At 52.7% G+C, this 21,379-nt stretch overlaps 6 protein-coding genes across 6 annotated transcripts; all 6 read right to left on the minus strand.

Annotated features, from left to right (window-relative positions):
• Positions 1–55: 55 nt before the first annotated feature.
• On the minus strand, positions 56–1,928 carry NECHADRAFT_32237 (uncharacterized protein; the record flags this gene model as incomplete). Its single annotated transcript, XM_003046337.1, has 2 exons — positions 56–191; positions 241–1,928. The coding sequence occupies 2 exons, from the start codon at positions 1,926–1,928 to the stop codon at positions 56–58; spliced, it is 1,824 nt and encodes a 607-aa protein (XP_003046383.1).
• A 609-nt stretch (positions 1,929–2,537) lies between these two features.
• On the minus strand, positions 2,538–3,996 carry NECHADRAFT_76060 (uncharacterized protein; the record flags this gene model as incomplete). The annotated part of the gene is made up of 4 exons (XM_003046338.1): positions 2,538–3,259; positions 3,418–3,443; positions 3,493–3,619; positions 3,657–3,996. 4 exons carry the CDS (start codon positions 3,994–3,996, stop codon positions 2,538–2,540), a joined length of 1,215 nt encoding a protein of 404 aa, XP_003046384.1.
• A 436-nt stretch (positions 3,997–4,432) lies between these two features.
• Positions 4,433–6,255, minus strand: NECHADRAFT_66098 (uncharacterized protein). Its single transcript, XM_003046339.1, has 3 exons — positions 6,003–6,255; positions 4,909–5,924; positions 4,433–4,861 (listed from the first exon to the last, which is right to left on the minus strand). Exons 1-3 carry the CDS (start codon positions 6,033–6,035, stop codon positions 4,777–4,779), a joined length of 1,134 nt encoding a protein of 377 aa, XP_003046385.1. The 5' UTR covers positions 6,036–6,255; the 3' UTR covers positions 4,433–4,776.
• An 848-nt stretch (positions 6,256–7,103) lies between these two features.
• Positions 7,104–9,360, minus strand: NECHADRAFT_33705 (uncharacterized protein; the record flags this gene model as incomplete). The annotated part of the gene is made up of 4 exons (XM_003046340.1): positions 7,104–8,746; positions 8,796–9,112; positions 9,169–9,199; positions 9,279–9,360. The coding sequence occupies 4 exons, from the start codon at positions 9,358–9,360 to the stop codon at positions 7,104–7,106; spliced, it is 2,073 nt and encodes a 690-aa protein (XP_003046386.1).
• Positions 9,361–11,008: 1,648 nt separating this feature from the next.
• On the minus strand, positions 11,009–12,673 carry NECHADRAFT_90728 (uncharacterized protein; the record flags this gene model as incomplete). Its single annotated transcript, XM_003046341.1, has 2 exons — positions 11,009–12,051; positions 12,106–12,673. 2 exons carry the CDS (start codon positions 12,671–12,673, stop codon positions 11,009–11,011), a joined length of 1,611 nt encoding a protein of 536 aa, XP_003046387.1.
• Positions 12,674–13,602: 929 nt separating this feature from the next.
• Positions 13,603–19,168, minus strand: NECHADRAFT_90729 (uncharacterized protein; the record flags this gene model as incomplete). Its single annotated transcript, XM_003046342.1, has 3 exons — positions 13,603–18,853; positions 18,906–18,952; positions 19,001–19,168. 3 exons carry the CDS (start codon positions 19,166–19,168, stop codon positions 13,603–13,605), a joined length of 5,466 nt encoding a protein of 1,821 aa, XP_003046388.1.
• Positions 19,169–21,379: the final 2,211 nt, after the last annotated feature.

A 21,379-nucleotide genomic window follows, 5' to 3' on the forward strand; every position in this document is an offset into this window, starting at 1 on the left:
ATAAAAAGTCTATCATTCTAAATCACATCTTCCGTGATACCCGTCCATCCTTCACTCAAATTCGTCCTCTTTCAAGAAACGCCTTTGGAACATCTACATATCGACTCCTCAGATACTCTGCAATACCCTTCCCAAGCCCATCAATCCGATCAGAAGAAGCAATCCCACCATTGAGATTGTCCAAAATCCGGCTACATAAACGTTAGCATCTCAACTCCCAACAGACATTCGAAAACTTACAAGTGAACAGCATTAACACCTGGAAACTCGACTCTTTCCACCCTCCTGTCGGGATTTCCCTTGAACCAGTCATCCCCGAATAGCTGCTTAATCTTTGACACTGTCAATAGGTTCCGCAACCAGGGATACTCGTCGTCGTTTCGCACGAAAAAGCCCACGTTCGAGTTATCACCCTTGTCACCAGACCGAGCATGCACCACACTACCCAGCGGCGCCCACTCCGTCGGTCCAAAAGTAAGCATGTCCACAGGCCCATACGTATCCGCCGAAGGCCTAACAATCGGATACGCAGCCGTCTCACTCGGCGGTTGAACACGCAGCACCTCACCAGTACTCATCTCAACCCGATGATCGATAGCAGACATGGGCATGAGCGCAGGAAACATTTCCATAAACGGTTTCGGCGTCATGGTTCGAAAGTCGAGATTCATGTGGTATCCCGGATAACTCTGCATCCGCAGCGCATAGATGGGAACCTTGAACTTGCTCGGTTCGATATCCTCCTTCTTTCTCGCCTGCGCAAACACCCGCAGCGACACGGTGCCTGCTTGTTGAGACGTCGGGTTGTCGGCTGGTGTTCCGTAGAGCTCGATGCTGAGACGGCTAAAGTTGCTGTCTTTGAACATGTGCGCCAGCTGCGCCTTCATCATGGCTGCCTTTTCCACCACGTCGAGACCGTTGATGTAAAATGTTGCTTCGGCTTGGAACCCCCCCTTGGCAGCGATCATGACCTTTGTCGTTGCAGGTGGAGGACGGCCCTTGACTCCAGAGACAACCACTCGATTTGTCGCCTCTTCTTCAACTTTCACACCTGACAGGTCTGCCACGACATCGGGGTTCAAGTAAAGATGTCCTTGAAGCTCATAGAGCAACTGAGCCGTGACTGTATCCTTCGTCACACGACCACCTCCTTCGCTAGTCCTCCCGATAACACAGCGTCCTCTGGGATCAATCTCGGCAATGGGGAACGCAATGTCGACAAGCTCAGGCAAAAAGTCCTTGAAACCAGAAAAGTTGGCCCCGACGACATAAGGACCACACTCGATCAGATGAGCCGCCAAAAGTGAACCCGCCAATTCCTCATACTGATCCTCCCTCCATCCATGGTACCAAGCAGCGGCGCCCATGACAGGAGAGGCATCAGTACAACGACCACAGATGACGATGCGAGCTCCAGATCGGAGAGCTTGCACGATACCCCAGCAGCCAATGTAAGCTGTAGCACAGCAAGGAGTGAATCCCCAAGTGTCGAGTGTCTGCTCCGGGTGATCCAAGTGCGTGATAGCCAACCCCCTCCTCTTGTTCTCATCCATAACAACATCCGAAACATCATCACCCAAAACCGCGGCAACAACGCAATCCCCATACCCCCTCTTCTCACAAAGCGCCCTAACCTTTCGATACAGCGCTTCAGTATTCAACGCACCAGCATTGGTAACAACGCGAATATCCCGCTGCATAATGTCATCAAGACACTCGTCAAGCTGCTCAAAGAAGCCATTCTCATAACCCAAGTCCGGATCGACTTCCTGCTTGGTGATGGCGTTCCAGGCAATGTTCATCTCGGAGAGCCAGTCTCCCGTGATGACGTTGACGTTGCCGGAGCGCACCATCCGGGCCATGGCGTGGGGGTGGTCGCCCGTGGCGCCAGAGACATTGCCGATGCGGATGGGGGGTCTGTCAAGCATGATATATGGTGTTTGTGGTTTTGGCGTTGTCGAGTTAAACATTCATGAAGGAGGTGAGATATAAGAGCAAGGTCAAAGAGGCGAGTTGAGGCTCCGCTGAAAGCACCTGATCGACAACCGGCGTAATGAAACTTTTCCCCGTGGCTATGCTTAAACAGAGTCAAGAACTTCTTTCGGTACGCTCGGAGGTCAGAATTGGTTGATCCATCAGGCATATGCGTATCATCCTTCATCGGCCGCGGCGCCGATCATCTTGAGCGCCGAATCTCCACGGCTTCGGCGTCGGCGACCGAGTCCGTCACCTCCACCCCAGGGTCTCATTGAATGCAGGCTGCGTTCAAGATTCAAGATCCTGTCGTATCTTTAGCCAAAGTAAGCTTAAATAGCCTTGACACGGGTCATGATCATCGCTGATTCATTTCATGGTGAATAAGCCATGCTCCAAAGACAGTAACTCCCACGCTTCTCTATCAATATCGCAGATCTGGACCCTCTGCCACAGGTTATCACCGTCTTCCACAACAGCCATTACAATGGCGACGTCAGGAATATAGACTTTGTAACCAGAAGCCCTAGGTCTGCGATCCTGAAAGCCGAGCCGCGTTCGGTTCATGGACCAGCGGTCGCGACGAGATAATTCCAAAAGGTCACTTGCCTCAGGTCCGCGGCCCATTCTGGCCCAAGGGTCATGTTTGCCAGCTTTCTCTGCGATGTTGGCTCTATCACCTCAAAACTGTCTTTCCCCTGGTAAGGTAACATGTCACGCCTGATACCGAGGGTTGTGTACGTTGCTTGGACTACGATGATGTCTGGAAATCCGTTTCTAACAGCGCCCTGAGATGTGCTTGGCTCCAGGTCCAGTTCCGAGATTGATGTCCTTTCAAGTTCTGCGCCCTTAAAGTACTTGGCCGACTGTCTTGAAGAGTCTAGGTGCGTTAGATGCGAACCTGAGCTCAGATACCATCCACACCATGACCACGATGGGTAGCCTGCACGTCGGCTGCTCGGTTTCTCCACCTGCCACAGAAGTGCTTCGTCAAATCTCTTCGAGGGTAGTCCCCAGACATGTGGTCCCAGGGCGACCCGGAAGTATTCTAGTACGCCCTCGAAAGCCTTGACGGTGTCACGCTCATAGGTCAAGGTTCGGCCGGTATATGTTTGTAGGAGTTGCTTGTAATTGGCAAAGGTTTCGAGCGTATTTCGAGCTTTTCGAGTCTCTTCAATTTCTTCTGCCATCTGCCTTTTTCGTTTACGTGTGCCGGTTGGATCTTCACCCTCGAGGAAGTATTCTTCTTCCTCATCTCCAAGATGTCGTGGAGCCGTTGTCGAGCCTGGCAAGCCAGGCACAGTGAGCTGATTCCTGCCAGGCTATGGCTGCCGAGGTCCAACATTGGGATTTGGCGTGCAAGGCTCGAGGCTGATTAAAACGTTTCTTTTATCATCAGCATAAACTCCCGTGCTGCTCTCGCTCCGTCCGTCCTCCACGTACACGGTGTCGTCAATTTGGAAGAAGGCCTGCCAGTCGGTGAAGAGTAAGATGGACTTCGAGGAACACATTTCCTACAACGTCCAACCTCGACTGAACCAGCGGGAAGTGGAAAGGGCCTCTGAAATCGAGGCCTGAGCGGCAACCAGAAAGAAACCATAAGCATCCAGGGTAGGCGATGGTTTTGGCCTCAACATGGAAATGCCTGGGATTCCCGTGCTGGTGCTCTGCGAGTCACTGACAATTGTGAGTGCCGCATGGAGAGTTGGGATAGATGGAAACAGAGCGCTGGAGAGCCATGGTTTGCCAGTACAGTGTAAGCTGATATGTAGAGGCGAACGGATCGCCGTCGGACATTATGAAGATGTTGTTTACACTATCGAATCCTCTTGGCACCGCCCCAGCTTCAGATATGGAATCACCGATGATTTCCAATATGAAGTTGCAGATAGCGCAAACAGGAGCAGATCTGACGAGGTCTTGATGGCTCCAAGTGGCGAGCAAGTTGGTTCGATCTAAGGGCGGCCTGAGGGAATCAAGAACTCGCTTCTCGACGCAGTCTTTGCATGGCGTTTCTGCCATGTTTCGGAACATCAGGAGCTTAATCAGGACAATCCAGGGGACTTATGGGCAATGTCATTGGCGAGTTCTAGATCAGTGGAACAACCAAATCGGATAATTCCTGATGCTTGTTACTGCTTCTACCTAGGTAGTTTGATCAACTTATTTTTAGGCATAGTTGGGTGTCTACCCACATCCTTAGCCCCCATTCGCCAGCAGAAGCTCCTCATGCAACCAGGGTCTTCGGTACAACATCAACCGAGGATAACAGCTCGGTCTCCGCGATGCAAGGCATGTCGCGATAAGAGCCAAGCCCGAAGAGAATGCGCGCAAAGAGTCTAGACAGGAGTCTAGACGCCATGTACCCAGAATTGGCTTGCTGACGCTCCTCAGTCCAGGACCTGTATTGCACTTTTACCTTAACTCATCTTCAAGAGCACAAGTAGTCATGAATAGTTGATTTATGCATCAATTCCACTGCTATCAAGGTCATGTTACACGTACAACCTCCCCCTCTTCACGCTCGCTCTTTCAGCGATCATCTCCTCTTCTTCCTCTGCGTCGCTCCCCCAGAAACACCCCCTTTTCTCTCTCGGAACGCCTAAATGCCGCCAGAGCCCTTTCCCCTCGGGTCGTTCCTAGGTCTAATATTCGATCGAGTGTGTGTTTGGGTTACTTGCCCCCCGCGACGGACGGGGTAATAACGAAAAAATGCAGTTTAAAAAAAGGGAAACATTGCGTCGGTTTGGTTGGTTTAGGGTAGGTTGTTTAGGCCGGGGATATCACAAAAAGTTGCTCGATTTAAACAGTCTCGAGCTTGTCGAGGATGGCCTTGGTGAACTCGTGGGTGGTGGAGGAGCCGCCCATATCGGGGGTGCGGACCTTGCTATTGAACAGTTAGCTTTTGTTACTATACCTAGACAGACAACTTACCCCTCAGCAATGACGGCGTAGGTGGCCTTGGAGATGCGGTTAGCATGCTCATCGAGACCGAGGTGTCGCAGCAGCATGCTGCCGGAGAGAAGCATAGCGGTAGGGTTGGCCTGGTCCTTGCCCTTGATGTCGAGACCGACGTGACGGCAACCGGGCTCAAAGACGGCGACCTCACGGCCCATGTTGCAGCCGGGGACGATACCGGGACCACCGACAAGAGCAGCGCCAATGTTGGACAGGATACCACCGTAAAGGTTGGGCATGACCATGACGTCGAACTGCTGGGGTCGGGAAACAGCCTGCATGGAGGCGTTGTCGACAATCATGTCGTTGACCTCGAGGGTGGGGTAATCCTTGGCGACCTGGTGGAAGGTGCTGCGGAAAAGACCGTCGGCCAGCTTCATGATGTTGGCCTTGTGGATGCAGGTGACCTTGGAGCGGCCGTTGGCGAGAGCAAAGCTGAAAGCAAACTTGGCGATGCGCTCAGACTTTGCGCGGGTGATGATCTTGAGCGACTCGACGACGCCGGGAACACTCTGGTGCTCGAGGCCAGAGTACTCTCCCTCGGTGTTCTCGCGGATGATGCACAGGTCGACGTCCTTGTGGCGGGTCTCGTAGCCAGGGATGTTCTTGATCAAGCTGATGCTGGCGTAAATGTCAAGCTCCTGTCGCATGGCGACGTTGAAGCTCTGGTGTCCGGATCGGCTGATGGGGGTGTGAAGGATTCCCTTGAGGCCGAGCTTGTTGCGCTTGAGCGAGGCGACCGACTCGCGGAAGGCATCCTCGGTGCGGCCGGCGCCCTCGAGGCCAGAAACCTCGACCTGCTCCCACTCGACGGGCACGTTGTCGGCCTTGAAGACGGTCTTGACAGACTCGGCAACCTCGGTACCGATACCGTCACCGGGGATGAGGGTGACGGTGTACTTGCCGCCGAACTTGGCGGGCTTGAAGATGTCGGACTGGACGGTGGCGAAGGATCGGGCGAGCTGGGGTTGCTGGGCCACGCCGCGCAGCAGCTGTATAGAAGAAGAATGTTAGTAAACTACTCAATTGCGTTTCTCTCATATCACCAGCAAAGAGAAACAAAAACATACCTGGGCCGATCGAACAGATCCTCGCGACAACATGATGACGGTTGCGGATGGAGAGGAGAGATTTCTTGAGGATAGGACAAAGAGGAAGAAAAGGAATTAAACCGCAGACCGCACACGAGATGGAGAGGAGGAGAGTGATGTAAAAGATGTCAAGAGTGTAAAAGAAAAAAAACTAAAAAGAAAGAAAAGAGTTCAAATCGCGCATGGCCCGTTTCCCGTTGCCCAAGGTTCCCATGGGCTCTTTTGCCCTGCCATTGGTGTCGCATTGGCCGAGCTTCCCAGGTCTCCTCCATTACCGAGACTTTTTTTTCTGCCTCTTGTTTCGGCCGCCGCCCTTTTTCCGAGCGGAGAGCGAATGCTTGTTCCGAGCTTGTCTGTTGAACAGTGGGTTCGCCCAGCCCGATGCTTTAGTCTTGCATAGGAAGTATGAGGGGCTAGGTTCTCGGCGATGCCATTAGATTTGTTACTGCTTTAGGTTTAGTTTCAATTTTGGCCGAGACCGCCTTTCGAAACTCTAGATCTTCCATGCAAATTCCAACGACGTCACAGCTTCAGGCCAACACCAAAGCCAAGAGACAACAACTGTAAACAATCGCTCTGCATCTGTATTTGGTGTCAATTGGCGCATCTCAGCTTCCGCATTCAACCGGCCAACTTCAAATCAATAAACATGTCCCTCGGTCGTGTCACGGCGTCATCATGGTTTCTACTCACGCTGAATCGCTGCATGTGGAGCATCTCCATCTTGTCCCCCTCATCCCATGCCACATGCTCCACCTGCAGCCGCCTAACCACCATCTCCAAAACAAGCAGCAGCATAACATCCATTGTCTATTCCATTTCGTCCATCATAAAAGTAATCAATCCGCTCGGTTTAATCTGTCTAAGCACAAGTCCAACCATTGATCCTCGCTGTCTTTGCCTCGCCCTGTCATGCCTTGTCCCTCTTTGATACACTCATCCCGGCCTCCCGGTTCATCCTTTTTGTCCTTCAGCCGGCTCGTACTCCTCCTTCATGCCATATACAATGTCAGACCAGAACTCCAAAATGACTTCAAATTCTTCTTCACGCTCTTCCCTGACATCAACAAGTACACGCCCTCAAGCTTGGACTTCCTCATCCTCGTCCAATGGCTCCACTCTCACCAAGATCTCCTCAAGAAGGCCTTCAAGGAAACTTCCGGCCTCTCGGCCCATGCCTACAGGCTCGGCCTTGTCGTAGTGATCAATCTCCTTACAGACATACGCCAGTTTATACACCAATCTCCGCACCTTTTCGTGCGCCGCCTCAGCTCGTTCTTGCTGAGGTGTCCCTTGCGCCGGGTATTGTGATGGCCCGTGCATCTGTTGGAGGTTGATCTGTCGTCGCTTCAGGGCTTCCTCCAGCGCGGGGAAGATGACATCGTGAAGGGCATCCAGATCGCCGTTCGGGTTGGCTGGTCCCGGCGCAGGGAATGACGATGGGGCCGTCGCAAACTCGGGGAGGGCTGGTGACTGAGCCTTGGAGGAAAGTGGTCGAGGACACTGCGCTACTGGTGGAACTGCCACATGTGTGGAAAGTCGCTGCGAAGATGTCGGTTGTGGGGAGGGACTTTGCTGTGATGAAGGCGTTCTACCCCTATATGGGGGTATTTCCGGTAGGCTTATCTGCGTCACCTTGGAGGGCATTGGTCGTGGCCCTCCTGTATGTGCTGGCGGCGTGGGCGGTACTGGCCATTGCGATGATGACAACTGGGGGCTCGCCTTGCCGTCGAGGTTCAGATTGAGCTTACCCAGATCACGCTGAAGCTGGCTTTGTAGCTCACGATCGTAGTCTGGTGACTGCTCCACTGGTAGGGGTGGCATCGGCCGTGGTGCTCTCGGAGTTTCGTTGTTGTCTCTCGGTAGCTGCTTCATCGGGCTCTGAGGGAGTGGTACTCTAGTAGGAGATGACATAGGCTGTTGGAACTGTGGTTGTTGTAGTGGAACAGCCTTGCGCTGAGGACTGGACTGTCTGGAGCCTGGATTCGGCGCCTTGACGGTCTCGCTTGGCTCAAAGGCAAAGTCCTTGACCTTTGTCGGGCTTCCCTCACGTCGCCGCTCGGTGTAGTCATCAGCAGGTTCTAGTGGTCGCGAAGATCTCGCATTCGTTGCGCTCTCGTCCAAAGGATTGAGACTGGGTCGGTTGACGATGCCTCCACGCTCACCAATAAGTCTCACGGTGCCAAAGTCCCACATGTCTTCATCTACCCGCTCGCGCTCGGCCGGGGCTCGGCCGGGGTTAGAATCCCAGTTGTCCTCATCATCGTTCTTGTGAGTAGCCGCCCATCGAGTATGTCTCTCAATGAGCTCGGTCAGGTAGGTTGTCCGCTTTGCTCGTCTAATAAACGGGTGTCGGAGCAGGTCCTTCGCTGTTGGTCGCTCCTTGGGGTCTCGCTGGAGGCATAGCTCAATAAAGTCCTTAAAGGCCTTGGTGAAGTTGCCTTCGAGTCGCGGGGGTGGGTTCTTTGGGATGAGAAAGAGGACCTTCATGGGGTGAATATCGGCGTAGGGTGGTTCGCCGTTGGCCAGTTCGAGGGCCGTGATACCGAGTGACCAGATATCAGCCTTGTGGTCGTATCCGGATTGTTTGATAACCTCCGGAGCCATCCAGAAGGGAGTACCGACGAACGTGTTTTTCTTGGTCATGGTTGCGGAGAGCTGTCCTGAGACGCCAAAGTCGGCGAGCTTGACCTGCCCGTTGCTGCTGAGCAGTACATTGGCAGCTGTCAAGGTTGTCAGTCTCGCATGCCACATGATCTCGACCCAACTCACCCTTGACATCGCGGTGCAGCTTCTTGTCTGTGTGGAGATAGTCCAACCCCTGCAACAGCTCCCGCACAATGATGGCGATGTAGTCCTCTCCGATCAGCCCTGGCTTCATCAAGTCGGCGCAGCTCCCGCCGGAGCAAAACTCCATGACGATCCATAGTTCGGCGCCTTTCGCATATGATCCATAGTACTTGGTGACATATGGGGATTGCAACTCGGAAAGAATGGCGATCTCCTGGATAATATCCTCCACCTCGTCCTCAGCGCTCTCGATGTCGATAACTTTGATCGCGACTGCCTGACCGGTGCGTTTGTCAACTCTGCGGTGGTTTATCAGCTCCCGGATCAAGAGATCAGAATGTCAAGTTTTGTATACCCTTTGTAGACCTTGCCAAAACTGCCACCACCTGGGAAACGTCAGTGGAGGTCCTTCACGGTGCCCACGAGGCTTGATATTGCCCATAAAAGGACCATATCCAGACTAACCAATGCAGTATTCCTTGGAGTAGAGAAGCTCCGGGTCGAGCGCTTCGTTCGTCTCGTCCACGTCCCTCTCGTGGTCGGCCATCGTGCTTCGATCGGTGTACAGCTTGGTTCGTCTTGGGCCGTGATAATATGCCTGTCCCACGTCGACTTCCTCTGGGCGCTTACAGCCCTCTCGTGTGCTGATCGCTAGCTTAGTTTCCGCTCGAGTCGAATCGCCTTCTCCGAGCAGTCGACGAGGTCTCGATCTTCACACCGCAGGCGGTATCGAAGGAGGGTGACGAGTTTGAATCGAGTCAAGCTGCGAGGTGGGATATTGGTAGTTGGCGGTGTCGATTTCTAACCCCACCAAAAAAAAGAGGCGCCGTCCTAAGTTGTCTCGGATCATGTGCCAGTCGTAAACAACAAACAGTCTCACTGGCTGTATCAAGGGAGAAGATGTAAATAAAGGGAGGGGAAAGAGCGATGTTAAGAAGTAGAAGAAGAAGGGATAAAAGGAATTGGAAGGGAGATTGATGATGAGGAAGAAAAAACTCCCCTTCCGTCGGGGCGCCTGGGCATTCAGCTCGAAACGAGAACCAATCCCCGCCTGCCTGCGGTGCGGTGCGGTGCGGTGCGCAAGCTACAGCACCTGCCCAGCCTGTAATAAGCTAAATTGAGCTAGAGAAGCAGAAGCACCCTCCCACAGTGAAACGGCTGGCGGTTGCTGGGTGTTTACACAGGCAGAGGTCAAGGTGGGGTTGCTGAGGGAGCAACACCACCTAACCGCGCCTTGCTTTCCATCCCATCCACCTCCATTGCCGTCTGCTCACGGCCGTTCCTGGTGCAACCTCGAAGCGGGAGGGGGTTCAGCCAACGGCCCCTGTCATCCGTCGGCCATTAGCAGCTGGAGACACGGAGGGGCCGCCGCTGTATCTCCCCCGCACTGGCCTCCATCTCCATACGTACGTAGGTCTCCAGCTCAGCCTCAGTTCATGCTTCAGGCAGGAGAATGCAAGGTTTCCATCCATGCCAAGCTGCGTTGGGTACAACTAATTCTCTGCATGAAGAGGGCATTTGTCAGAGAACCTTTGCATCTCACTCTCCACGGACTTGAGGCATCTGATTGGTCGCCCTCTCATTCATGCTGAAACACCCTCGACGGACCGTTTTGACTCTCTGCGATTGGACCACGCCGCTCAGACTAGCACTTTTTGTGCATCATCTCACCTCCAACAGATAGGGCTACAAGATTCGAGAGAGGCCCAAGCTGATGAGGGAAATTACTCGACATTTGAGGCTGAAGCTGAATCTCGGCCATTCGTTGGTTGCGGGAGATTATCGTCTAGTTGGCTTGTACGCTCCAAACATGCCTCACAAATATCACTCAAACGGTTGGCTATTGAGAAACTGCTTCATTAGGTCAACATCGAGTCGATCATGCTCGTTTCATTGCCTAACTACCATCCACCTCATCCTTGGTTCCCGTCGCTGCTGAATCATGAGAGCAAAAGTGTCTAACGACATGAGCCTCCCAACCCAATCTCCATGGTAATACCGTAAAACAATCCCAATAAGATGCCCCCCAGAAGGAGTCAGAACATGCCTGCACCTCTGGCCGCAGCCAGTCCAGTCCAATTCACTCCGATGGCTCCGATACTGATCTATCTGCAAATGCCTGCTGTTGTCCATGCATGGCCTTGTGAAAAGACGAAATCATTCTCGCATCAAGAAGGAAGGAAAAAACATCAGCCTTAGTCCTCGATGAACTCGATCATCACTGTTCCCTGCTTCAGCCCAGTGTCTGCGATGGTAGCATCCAGACTCTCCAGGAGATCTTGACCCTGGGGCATCTTCTTGAGCTCAAACTCAATTCCATCCTTACCCTCCAGAGGTTCAGCCTTGAGCCATTCGTAGATCCGACGTACTGAGTCTTGGAGGTTAAATCGTCGGATAACACGGCCGGTAGGGTGTCGGAACTGGATTCGAGTGGTTGTAGCAGGGTTGTTCTCTGGCTCTGCGTGTGGGTTTGTGCTCGAGATTAAAGTCCAAGGGTTTTGCTCAACTGGCGCCTCGGGCTCCTTGCCCTTACCAACATCCGCTGGCTCTGGTGACTTTGTCAAAGCATCGGGGTCGTGGACATTCGGTGTGGAACTCGATCCTTGGCTTCCAGAAGCGCCCTCCAAACTGTTTCTCAAGGCCATTTCCAGCATCTCCTCCTCTGTCATGCGCTCAACATCCACATGCTTTGGCTTCCTGGCCGTTGACTTGGCCACTGGGTTCTTGCTGTTGGCAGCCAAGCTGTATCGATCCAAAAACTCAGCAACCTCGGCGTGAAAGTCGCTGGCGCTGGGGAATGGTCTACCGCTCCAGACCTTGACCTGTTCGCCTGTTCGGGGGTCGATAATGGAGACGTGAGGGTAGTTGTCGGGATTCTCGTGGGACTGGTTAGGAAAGTAAAAAGTAACAAACTCTTCTGCGTCAGGAAAGTCCTTGTCGTACTGCAGGAAGATGAAGTTTTCCGAAATCAGGTCCTTAACAGCCTTGTCCTTCCAAATGTCCCTGTTCAAGGCTTGGCAGTTGAAGTCGTTCATATCCTGGAGATTAACCATGATCCATTTCTTGTCTTCCTTGCCAAGCGTACGGGCCTCATCCCAGGTCATACGCGCCATAAGATCGTATGGTGGTCGGAACAGGTCTTCGAGCCGTCTCGCGTGGGAGCCATTTTCGGTCGACTGAGTAGGATGACGCTCGGGATCGCCCCATATTTGCTGCGAAAAAGGTCCGCCGGTTCGAGCTGTATTGTCTGTGTCAGTAGGTTACCGGGCTCAAGTCCAGATCCTGTACTTACATGCGTTCGCCGCCTGTTGTCGCCGCCGTCGCAGCTCCTCCAAGAAAGCTGCTTCCATCCCATCATCATGCTCGCCACCGCCCCAACCAGGAGCCACGAGCGTTTCGGTGGTCCGCGCAATGGGTGCTCTCACATCTCCTGCGCCCCCAGATCCAGAACCGTGGTTTTCTTGGTATAGCTCCTCCTGCAACCGCTTAGCCATAGCCATGTCTTCCTCCTCTTGTGCCAAAGCTGCCGCCTGAGCGGCCGCCGCTCGCTGGTTTTCCTCCTCGCGGTCGCTATCTTCGTCAAACTGCATATCCTCATCTTCATCACTATCGATATGAATAATGCCATCCGAGTCTTGTCTCCCAATGTTGCCTCGGGGAGGTGCGGTCGCGGGCGCGGGCTGGTTCGTTGATGCGGTGTTGGCTGAAAGACCAGCTCCCACGCCGGAAGCAAGGTCAGGGTTCTCGTAAAAGAGCTCGATAGCACGCTCAAAGTTGCCCGCAGTCATCTCGAGGAAACTACGGGCGACATCGGCGTTTGCGCCGGTGATGGCGATAAAGGTGGAGATGTTGTCGTCCATGATCGGCGACGCTCCCAGCACAGCGGTGGTTGTCGGTGTGTTTCTCCGCGGTGTATGGGAGAGGAGGGTTCAATTTTAAAAGTGCTACAGCCTGAAAAGGCAGTCGTGGTAAAGTTCTTGGTGCGATATCGTAAGGTTCGGTGAAGCTCTCGAGTGGAAGCGAAGTTGATGCCCCGCTACGCAAACGGCGGGGAAGTAGGAGGATGCTTAACAAGAGTGGGCACCCTTTCGGTTGTTGGCTGATTCAGCTCGCAACTTCCAAACGCGTCAGAGATCAGAGTCAAACGCGGTTATGGGCGCATCTTTAACCACAAACGGGACGGTTCAGTTGGTGAGGCGGAAGTGTCAAAGGTGAAAGCCAGTCCACCAAGTGAAGCACAGACATCAAAAGATGGACAGGCACCCAACCACAGTGACGCAACTTGGCCAGTGGGGTTTAGTGCTTTCAGCGCCTTCGGTGGGATGGAGGGGCAAATTCTCAGGGGCGATGGAGCGGTGGCGGAAAATCGATGACGCGACGGGAATAGAGGACACGTTCAGCTACCCTAGATCTTGAATTCGACATCCCAGGGCTGCATCGCGAACACCTACAGTGATCACAAGCTCTGTTGACCTGTTACTGTGGCATTAAAGCTTGGGTGTGAGCTTTGTTTGTGTTACTAATGTTCTGTTTCTGTTAAGTTACTTAGGTACTCTGAAGCCTCCGTCCCTTGATCTTAAGGATGCTCTTTGACTTCCCATCAATATCATCTGTGCCTGAACACAGGATGGTTGAAGCGAAAAGAATTTGCTTTCGTACAGTTAATCAATGAGATGCATACTTTAGAAGATCAGAAATAGTGAAACTATCTCGTGAACATCATAACAGTACCTACGCTACATGATTCGCTGTACTCTTCTATCTACCAATACTTCGTCTACCTTCTACTCTAATCCAATGACACACGAACTTCCCTCAACACCTTCTGAACTTCCAATGATCGCTCTGCCTCCAACGCTTTGCTAACAATCTCCCTCATCTGATCCCAGTTAGGACTAGCCTGCCCAAACACCCCCCTTTGCTTGGCCTTCATTGTAGCGCCGATGGCCTTTGCTCTCATGATTCTTTGTGCCTCTGTGCCCGTGTCAACCAGGTCAATGTCCACACTCAGGAGATATGTGAGTGAAACGCCCTCTGCATCCTCGTCTGATGAACAATGTGAATTGGCGTCTTGCATCAAGTCGCGGACGCACTCGTACCAGACTTGGCGTTTGATTGAGGCGAACTTTGGGTTCGATAGATGAGGCTTGAGAATACTCATGATCTTGTTGAGCACTGGGATGGAATCCTTCTTTATGCTGGCACGGCTGTATCCCCGAGCGATAGCTTCCAGGGCATTTGAAGCCGTCTTCTCCACCAGCTCTTCCTTGGAATCAACCTCCATCTTGTCCTCATCTCCTAGCTCTTCCAGGTGAGGCGTCACAATCTCGGCAATCTCATCGAGGAGATCGAGATCATCCCTGGCCTTGGCGAATTCCCACAAGCAACGGAAAGCAGGCACGCGATACTCGTCATTGTTTCGCTTGGCTTCTCGCAACGCAACCTTCTTCATTTGTGCCGCAATCTTAGAGTCCGTCGTCCACAAGGCCCGACCCTTTTCGACAAACTTGGGGAAAGATTCGAGCAGCTTCTCTTTGCCAGGAAAGGTCTTCAGGGCCAGAGTCTTGTCAAAGACGGGCCAGATCTTAGCCAAGTTGCCATCGCTGATCTGACCACTGGCGTCGCTCGCACTCGCAACATCCGACACCATCGCTGCGACCGTAAAGGCTCCGCCGTGTCGGAGCGCCCATTGCGCTGTGTCCAAGCATCTTTCCACAAGACTGACAATCTCTGACACGTAGCGGACGACGGTACGACTGCTTCCAGCATGCTGACTCCAAACCTCCTTGAACACCTTGCTGGTATACTCATCTGTATCGTGAGATCCCAGGTAAGAGAATGGAAGTAGCTTTGTCTCCAGCGCAGTAAAATGATCTGGCGAGACCTTGGCCAGGGCCACAATCACATCTGCAATCTTTTGACGGCGCGACTCCTCCTCAGCCTGGAAGTACACATCGACGACGTGTTGGCAGAACCGATTCCTGGCCGATTCTGGAGCTGCCCTGACGATGTATGCAGTGGCACGAGCATACGCTTGGCTGACCTCGTCATTCTTATCCAACGTTTGCTTCTCCATGATGCGAAGGAACCGCCCGCTGAAAGACTTCACATCGTTGGTGTGACGCGTGAACAACGTTGTCAGCACTCGACTGCAACCAATTTTGGTGGGCATGCCAATGGCCTTCTTGATCGAGGACTCGAGTTGAGGCGCCAGCTCCGTCATGACATCCGCGTTGATGAACCGAAGCGAATTCTCGATAGCCTCGGAGATGGGGGACTGGTCTACCATCTGGGACCGCAGCTTATCGATCTGATCTCGACTGTCCTCGCCAGCTCTCTGATAATGCCAATTGATCGCATCAGGTTCAATCGAGCTGAGGAGTCCGAGGAGTTGGGGTACCATCTCGGGAATGAATGGTCGTAGAGCCTTGCCTCCTTGTTTGGTGATCTTAATGACCGTAATAGTTGCAAACATTTGGACCTCCTTGACCGAGCTTTCGACGCCCTTATCTGATAGAAGAAACGGAAGCGCTTCCTTCATCATAGCTTCAGCAGCAGATCCATTGCTTCCCTCCTCAAGCTGTCGAACAAGACCATTCGAGAGAGCCATGCATAGTTTCAATGCTGCCTCTCTAACACTTCCCTTGACATCATCCAGGACCTTCAATGCCACTGTCCAGATGTCGCGATAGTACTTTCCGTACTTGGGGAATGGTTGTCCCTGGATAAGGTCGGAAATAGCAGCGCAGCTCGCTTCTCGCATACGCCACTCTCTACCCAGGATGCTCTTCAGTAGGTCATCCATGATGGCATCGAAGTGTGTGTCAATAACTGACCCGGAATCCTTGACAAGAGCCTTCCAAATGTCATCCATGGACTTTTGGACGTTCTTGTTAGGATCAAACCGGTAGCGGTAAAGCTTGGGATACAGCTTGGGGTCAACCTCTGATTCCGAGAGGATGTTGCTCAATCCAAAGCGACCGAAAGCTGATCGAGTCGACCAAGTTGCGGCGTTGGCAGCAAGAGACATGAACTTGTAAACAAGTCTCTGATCGCCAACCTCGTTCGCCAGGTTAACGATGTCCTTGTAGGAAGTAATGGAGTTACCCTCTCCAGTCGGTAGGGCACCTGGTTCGAATAGTTCTGTTTCTCCCTCAACCTTGAGCTGGGTCCCAGAGCCAGTGAAAGCGGATACCAAGTCCTTGACCAGGGCGCTCTTCAGGTCTGCATCACCACGCTCGTACACCAATGACAAGCCACGAGAGGCTGTCTCTTGTACGAGCTCATCTCGTGCACTGAGGAGCCTCATGAATGCGGCTTGAACTTCCCGCAGCCTGGACTGAACTTGGTCCAGATGCGAGCAGTATTGGACGAGACAGAAGAGCCAGATACCAGATGCCTTGAGAAGCGCCGGCTTTGTACCCTTGACATCGGCAAAGAGCTTGTTGAGGACGGCAGTAAGGCGTGATCCTCGTAATCCTCCGCGCCCCTCAAGAGAGGCGCGCGGCTCAACGTCGAGAGTGAGCTTAACGTAGTCGGAATCCCATCGAGCGAGCGTTGCGGTGATGGCATCTCCCACCGTGAACTGGATCTCAACTTGCTTCATCTCATGAAGTGTAAAGAGCTCCTTGAGGATGCCGCCGATAACCCCATGAGACCAGCCATCTTCGTTCTCTGTGCTTTCATCTTCGTCGATTTTCTCAAGACCGGCAGCTAATCGTCCAAGCGCGGTGATGGCCTTCTCATGGCCAGTCTTTGCCTGGGTGACGAGCTTCTTGATCACCTTTTCAAGAGAATTATCGCCCTCACGCTGGGGAATGGCGAGACCAGCTGTCCACAGCTGAGCGAATGCTTCAAGAGCAGCATCGTAGAGAGATGATGGGATGTGTTCGCCTGCCAGAAAGCGCAAGGGGTACTGAGCACCCGACGGCAAAGGCTGTCCATAGTAGACGCACCGCGAGCAAACGTAACTGTATGCCAGGAGACATCCCTCGGCAACATTCAAGTCGCCTCCAATAGCTTCGTGGGCACGCTCGAGAGGCGCAGCAAGAGTCCTCAGGCAGGCCTCTACTGTGTCTTGAGAGTTGGAGAAATGCGACACAAGAATGCCCATGGCTCGGGCGGCAAGTGACTGGATCTCCCTGCTGTTTGACTTGACTAAAGGCAAGAGGTTATCAGCGAGACCAACCAGGGGACTCAAGGCGTCGCTGGGGCTGAGAGAAGCCACATCGGCAAAGCATCGAATGCACTCCTCTTTGATAGGAACGTCGGTGCGATGGATGCCGTCGAGGCATGACTTCAGGTACCAGGTCACAAAGCGGCTGTCAACCGTATGCAGATACGCACGAATCTTTTCCCGTGTCTTGATATCCGTCTTGACCCGAGCATCAAGTGCCTGCGCCCAGTTGGGCTCAACCTTGAAGTCGTCAAGGGCTGTGAGGAACATGATGTTCCTGCAATACCGCAGGGCAACCGGAATAGCCCCTCCCCAAGAGCCCTGGAAATTCTCAAAAGGAGAGAAATCCTCAGCCAGATCAGGCGGAGATAGTGATTCTTTACCAATCTCCGGGCTCATCTTGGAACCAAAGAAGGCAACCACCATGTCCTTCCAGTCCGGGAGGGGGGGGCTCTTATCGACATGTGCATAGTAGGTCCAAGGATCAAGACCTCTATGCCCTTGCTCAACGACATCGCTTCGCTCGTCTGAACGCGCTCCGATGGCAATGATATCGATGAAACGACCGACAACGTCAGAGAATTCAAGGCATTGGTTGGCCCACTTGACAACGGCATGGCGCGTACTACGACGAGCCGGAGCGTCTTCAGACAGAGACATATACTGCAGAAGCATCTCTTTCAACGTGGCAGACGCACTACCAGTGCCTGGCGAAATACATGTCGCCATGCTGGAAAGGGCGCTGTCAATGTTAACGACCGTATCGTTGTGAGGATCTTCCGACAGTGACCGAAAGAGCCAACCGGCAAGCCCTACACGGGCAATAAGGGGCATATCGGCACTTTTGGCAAGCACACCAATCGTCGCATATGCCTGCGACCGAAGCGCAATATCGTCACTGGATGTCTGCGTCGGGATGGGCCAGCCGCTGGCCTCGATGAAGTCAACCATGGCGTTGGTGACAGGTGCAGCAATGACAAACTTGGGCTGCGAAGGTCCAACACGGGCCAGCCAAGTAAGATATTGGAATGCAGCGTTGTGAAGTCTGGATTTCTCGAGTGCGCTCTTGGGGTACAGGTTCAGACTCGAAGGATCGTCTGTCACTGGTGTTGCAAAGTTGAGCTTGACCACATTCATAATGTCATCCGACATGGTGGCTGAAATTTCCGACTTGGAAAGCATGTTGAGGATGCGGATTCGATATGCTGCCGGTAATACCGAGTGTGCCTGGAATAGGCGCTGCACAAGAGCTTCATCCTCCATAGAAACAGAACTTCTCTTGAGGACTTCCTCAGCTGATGATGCCACTCTGTTGTCGAAATTGGATGCAGCGTAGAGTGTAGGCAAGAACTTCTCCTGGTCGGTAAAGGCACCACTGGCGAGAAACGCGACAAGCTTGCGCTTCACCTCGGATAGTCGTCCGATGACCTTCTGCCACTCCGGGTTTTCCAGGCCAAACGACACGAGTTCCTCGGTGGACACGGTAGGATTCGCCGTTGCCCAGTTTGCACCAGATGGAGGTGGCCGAAGTCGAATGAACACGGTGATCATGTCGGCGAGAAACTTTGCATCAGCCTCATCGGAGAGACCGATGAACTCTCGAAAGTTTTCATCATCCTTGCTGCCCCTGGGAGGTATCCGGATGTCCAGGAGAAGGCGAAGGATGATGTTGAAGAAGGGGCCAGCCCTAGCTTGACCTTTATCCTTGCCAAAGCCTTTCAGAGCCCTGGGAATTAGTTCTCTCCGCTCATGATCATCCAGACGCTCTATGCTGTGTTGGATACCCGAGATATCGAGCTGTTTGACCAATGAGGAGTCGTTGGCCTTGTACTGATCGAGAAGTGCTCCCACAGGCAGGATAACCCTGAACTTGATCAGTGCTTGCTCTCATTAAACCGATTGCATCTTATCCATACTCAGGAGCTTGAATGAACGTCTTAAGCATAGCAAACATTTGTAGCACCTGTATAGATTTAGCACATGTCACTGCTGAGGTGATCTGATGGCTCACTTTGCGTCTGACTGGGACATGTTCACTGGCAGCCTTGAGAAGAACTGGCGCAAGATAGCGCTGTAGGAGTTCATGAAGCTTCGTCTCCTTGTTGGCAACAGCTAAGATCTTCAACTCCACCTTGTCCAGGAGCTGTAGCTCTCGCTCCTGGGACGAGGGGGCAGCCATGCTGTTGTTGTGGGCTTGGCTGGGCTAAAAGATGCGAGAAAAGCAGAACACGGGGGGATATGAAGTGGAAGATGGATTCAGAAAGAGTTTCTTGTAGCGATTTAGGAGCTCGGATTTCTAATAGCCCGCAGCGCAGGCAACTCCAAATGACGAGTTGTTCCTGGTGCTTTGGCCCAATCTCCAAGTCAACCATATCGTGACGCAGGCAAGGACATGACTAAGCATATCTGTCACGTGATACCTCTTTGGTTAGCCCAAGAGAATGGTTTAGAAGGCTGAAGATGCATGTCAGCTATGATGGTGTAGGTAAGAAATTTGGTAGGCTTGATGGATTTGGATCTTGAATTCATGCTCTTTAATATTGGGTAGGTGAAGTGATCTGCATGATATGCTTCAGCAACCTAAGGTTGGACATAGACGTAAGCCATCATCTGCTTGAAAGAACAAGCATGAAATAGGTACTGGCCCATGCAGTGATACCATGCGACAGCACTGCTCAACGTTACATGCATTGACTGAGCTTGGATAGTTGTTTCCTGATCTGTTAGAGAGAGTAACACGCCTCGTTAAAGTGAAACGAATCCAGATGGTCCAAGAGACACAAAAGTCTCTTTGGTTATGGATGCGGCTCTGAGGTTTTGGCTGACTGAGTGTAAGATCGGCCTTGTACACGGGGAGGGTTACGCCCGGAAACGTCGGGTTGACTTGGTCCACTACCGAATGCTCCGTGAACCGGGCTCTTCGGCGCACATTGTCGGGCGAGGAAAATTATTGTTAAAAAGGACTTTGATTTATATTCAAAATCTTTTCGCCTTTCCCAATCGAGACGGTTGGGCATTTCGTAAATAGATCAAATAGTGTTGATGAGGATGCACCAAGGATAACCTCACCGGTATGGATACCGAAAAAAATCCACTGACTGATGACCTCGCTCCTAGCATCAAGATACCCTGTCCTTCCTGCACCCAATCGCGCTGCTAATCTTGGAATGCAAACGGCTTCGTAATCGCACCGGGGGCAGTGCTCGCCTTGTTTCGGTTGACGAGATAGCAGGACGGACAGGCGAAAGGGGACCTCAATCCGAGACGGTAATAGTAACTTGTCTCTTGACGGGGGGGGGAACATCCCTCTGTTTACCTTGATGCCCTCGACAGTCCTCGAATTCCTTTGTCGCACTTTGACAATACAAGAGGAGCCAACAACGTCTTTTGCGAGGGCAGAGACGACATGGATGACAGCGTAGTAGCTTTTCCCTGGATGGCGCCCCGCACCGATAAAGGCACGCCCGCTTGGCGCAACATGGAGATGTTTGCTAACAAGGCCTGTCAGATATGATGCGAGTGTTGTGTCATGGATGGCTAAAAATCTCATCGGCTTCACGCTACTGTGTAAAGTCTGACCAGTCCCATGTCTCCGCGATGGCCAGACAGCTCGCTGTTTTTGGAGTCGTTGAGTTGACTGTACTTCTGGCCTTTGTCAATGCTTGTTTGTGTGTGAGCTGGATAATCAAAATTGCGACCCGTTTTGCAAGCCTTGCGATTCGTCATATCGGTCTGCGGCCGAGCTCGAAGACCAGCTGAAGCGTTGCAAGGGACTGGTCGATCTGCAAGCAGTATCCAGGGCCCTGGTCCTGACGGATGCGGGATGCAGCTAGAGAACAGGAACCCGAAGCCCAAAAGCTTGGGGAGCTGGTAGTCAGGGCGTCTGTGTTTATCAAAGCAGTGGCCGTAGTGCTGTGTTGTAATGAAGCCGAGAAACCGCATAGACTCTGGACAAACTCAAGCTGGATATTCCACCGTGTCTGGTGCCATGGCAATGAGAAGTTATTGTAGGCCGCAAATTGCTATGCAATTGTTCCAATTGGGGAACGCCCTGCGCCGTCTTGTGCGCATAAGCATCATCGACCTCATTGGACACAGCGAGAAGCCGGACATTGACCCGCGAGCTCGAAAGATGTCGTCGCTTTGGCTGTGCCAGAGGGTGCGGTGCAGAGCGATGTCCCAGCCGCAGGTGGATGTAAGAAATAATCTCTCATGCGTAAAAGTGATCCACCAACAAATGTCCAGAGCCCTGGAAAAACCTCCCATTTGCCAACTGCTCAGCTGGCGATAGAGGCGGCGTGCTGCAGTGGCACGCTTCGGTAGACGACGGTCCCAAATCCAGACGGGTGGAGGAACCAATGTTGTTGCAACGGTGGCCCCAGGGAGTCTT

The sequence above is a fragment of the Fusarium vanettenii genome, assembly GCF_000151355.1.
Source record: "Fusarium vanettenii 77-13-4 chromosome 2 genomic scaffold NECHAsca_18_chr2_1_0, whole genome shotgun sequence".
Lineage (NCBI taxonomy): Eukaryota > Fungi > Ascomycota > Sordariomycetes > Hypocreales > Nectriaceae > Fusarium > Fusarium vanettenii.

Excerpts from the sequence above, each read along its gene's own strand:
- NECHADRAFT_66098 (XM_003046339.1), bottom strand. The coding sequence starts at position 6,035 with ATGTTGTCGCGAGGATCTGTTCGATCGGCCCAG. Across the intron at positions 5,925-6,002 it reads GATCTGTTCGATCGGCCCAG|CTGCTGCGCGGCGTGGCCCA; the intron begins GTATGTTTTTGT and ends TCTTCTATACAG. Across the intron at positions 4,862-4,908 it reads TACGCCGTCATTGCTGAGGG|CAAGGTCCGCACCCCCGATA; the intron begins GTAAGTTGTCTG and ends ACTGTTCAATAG.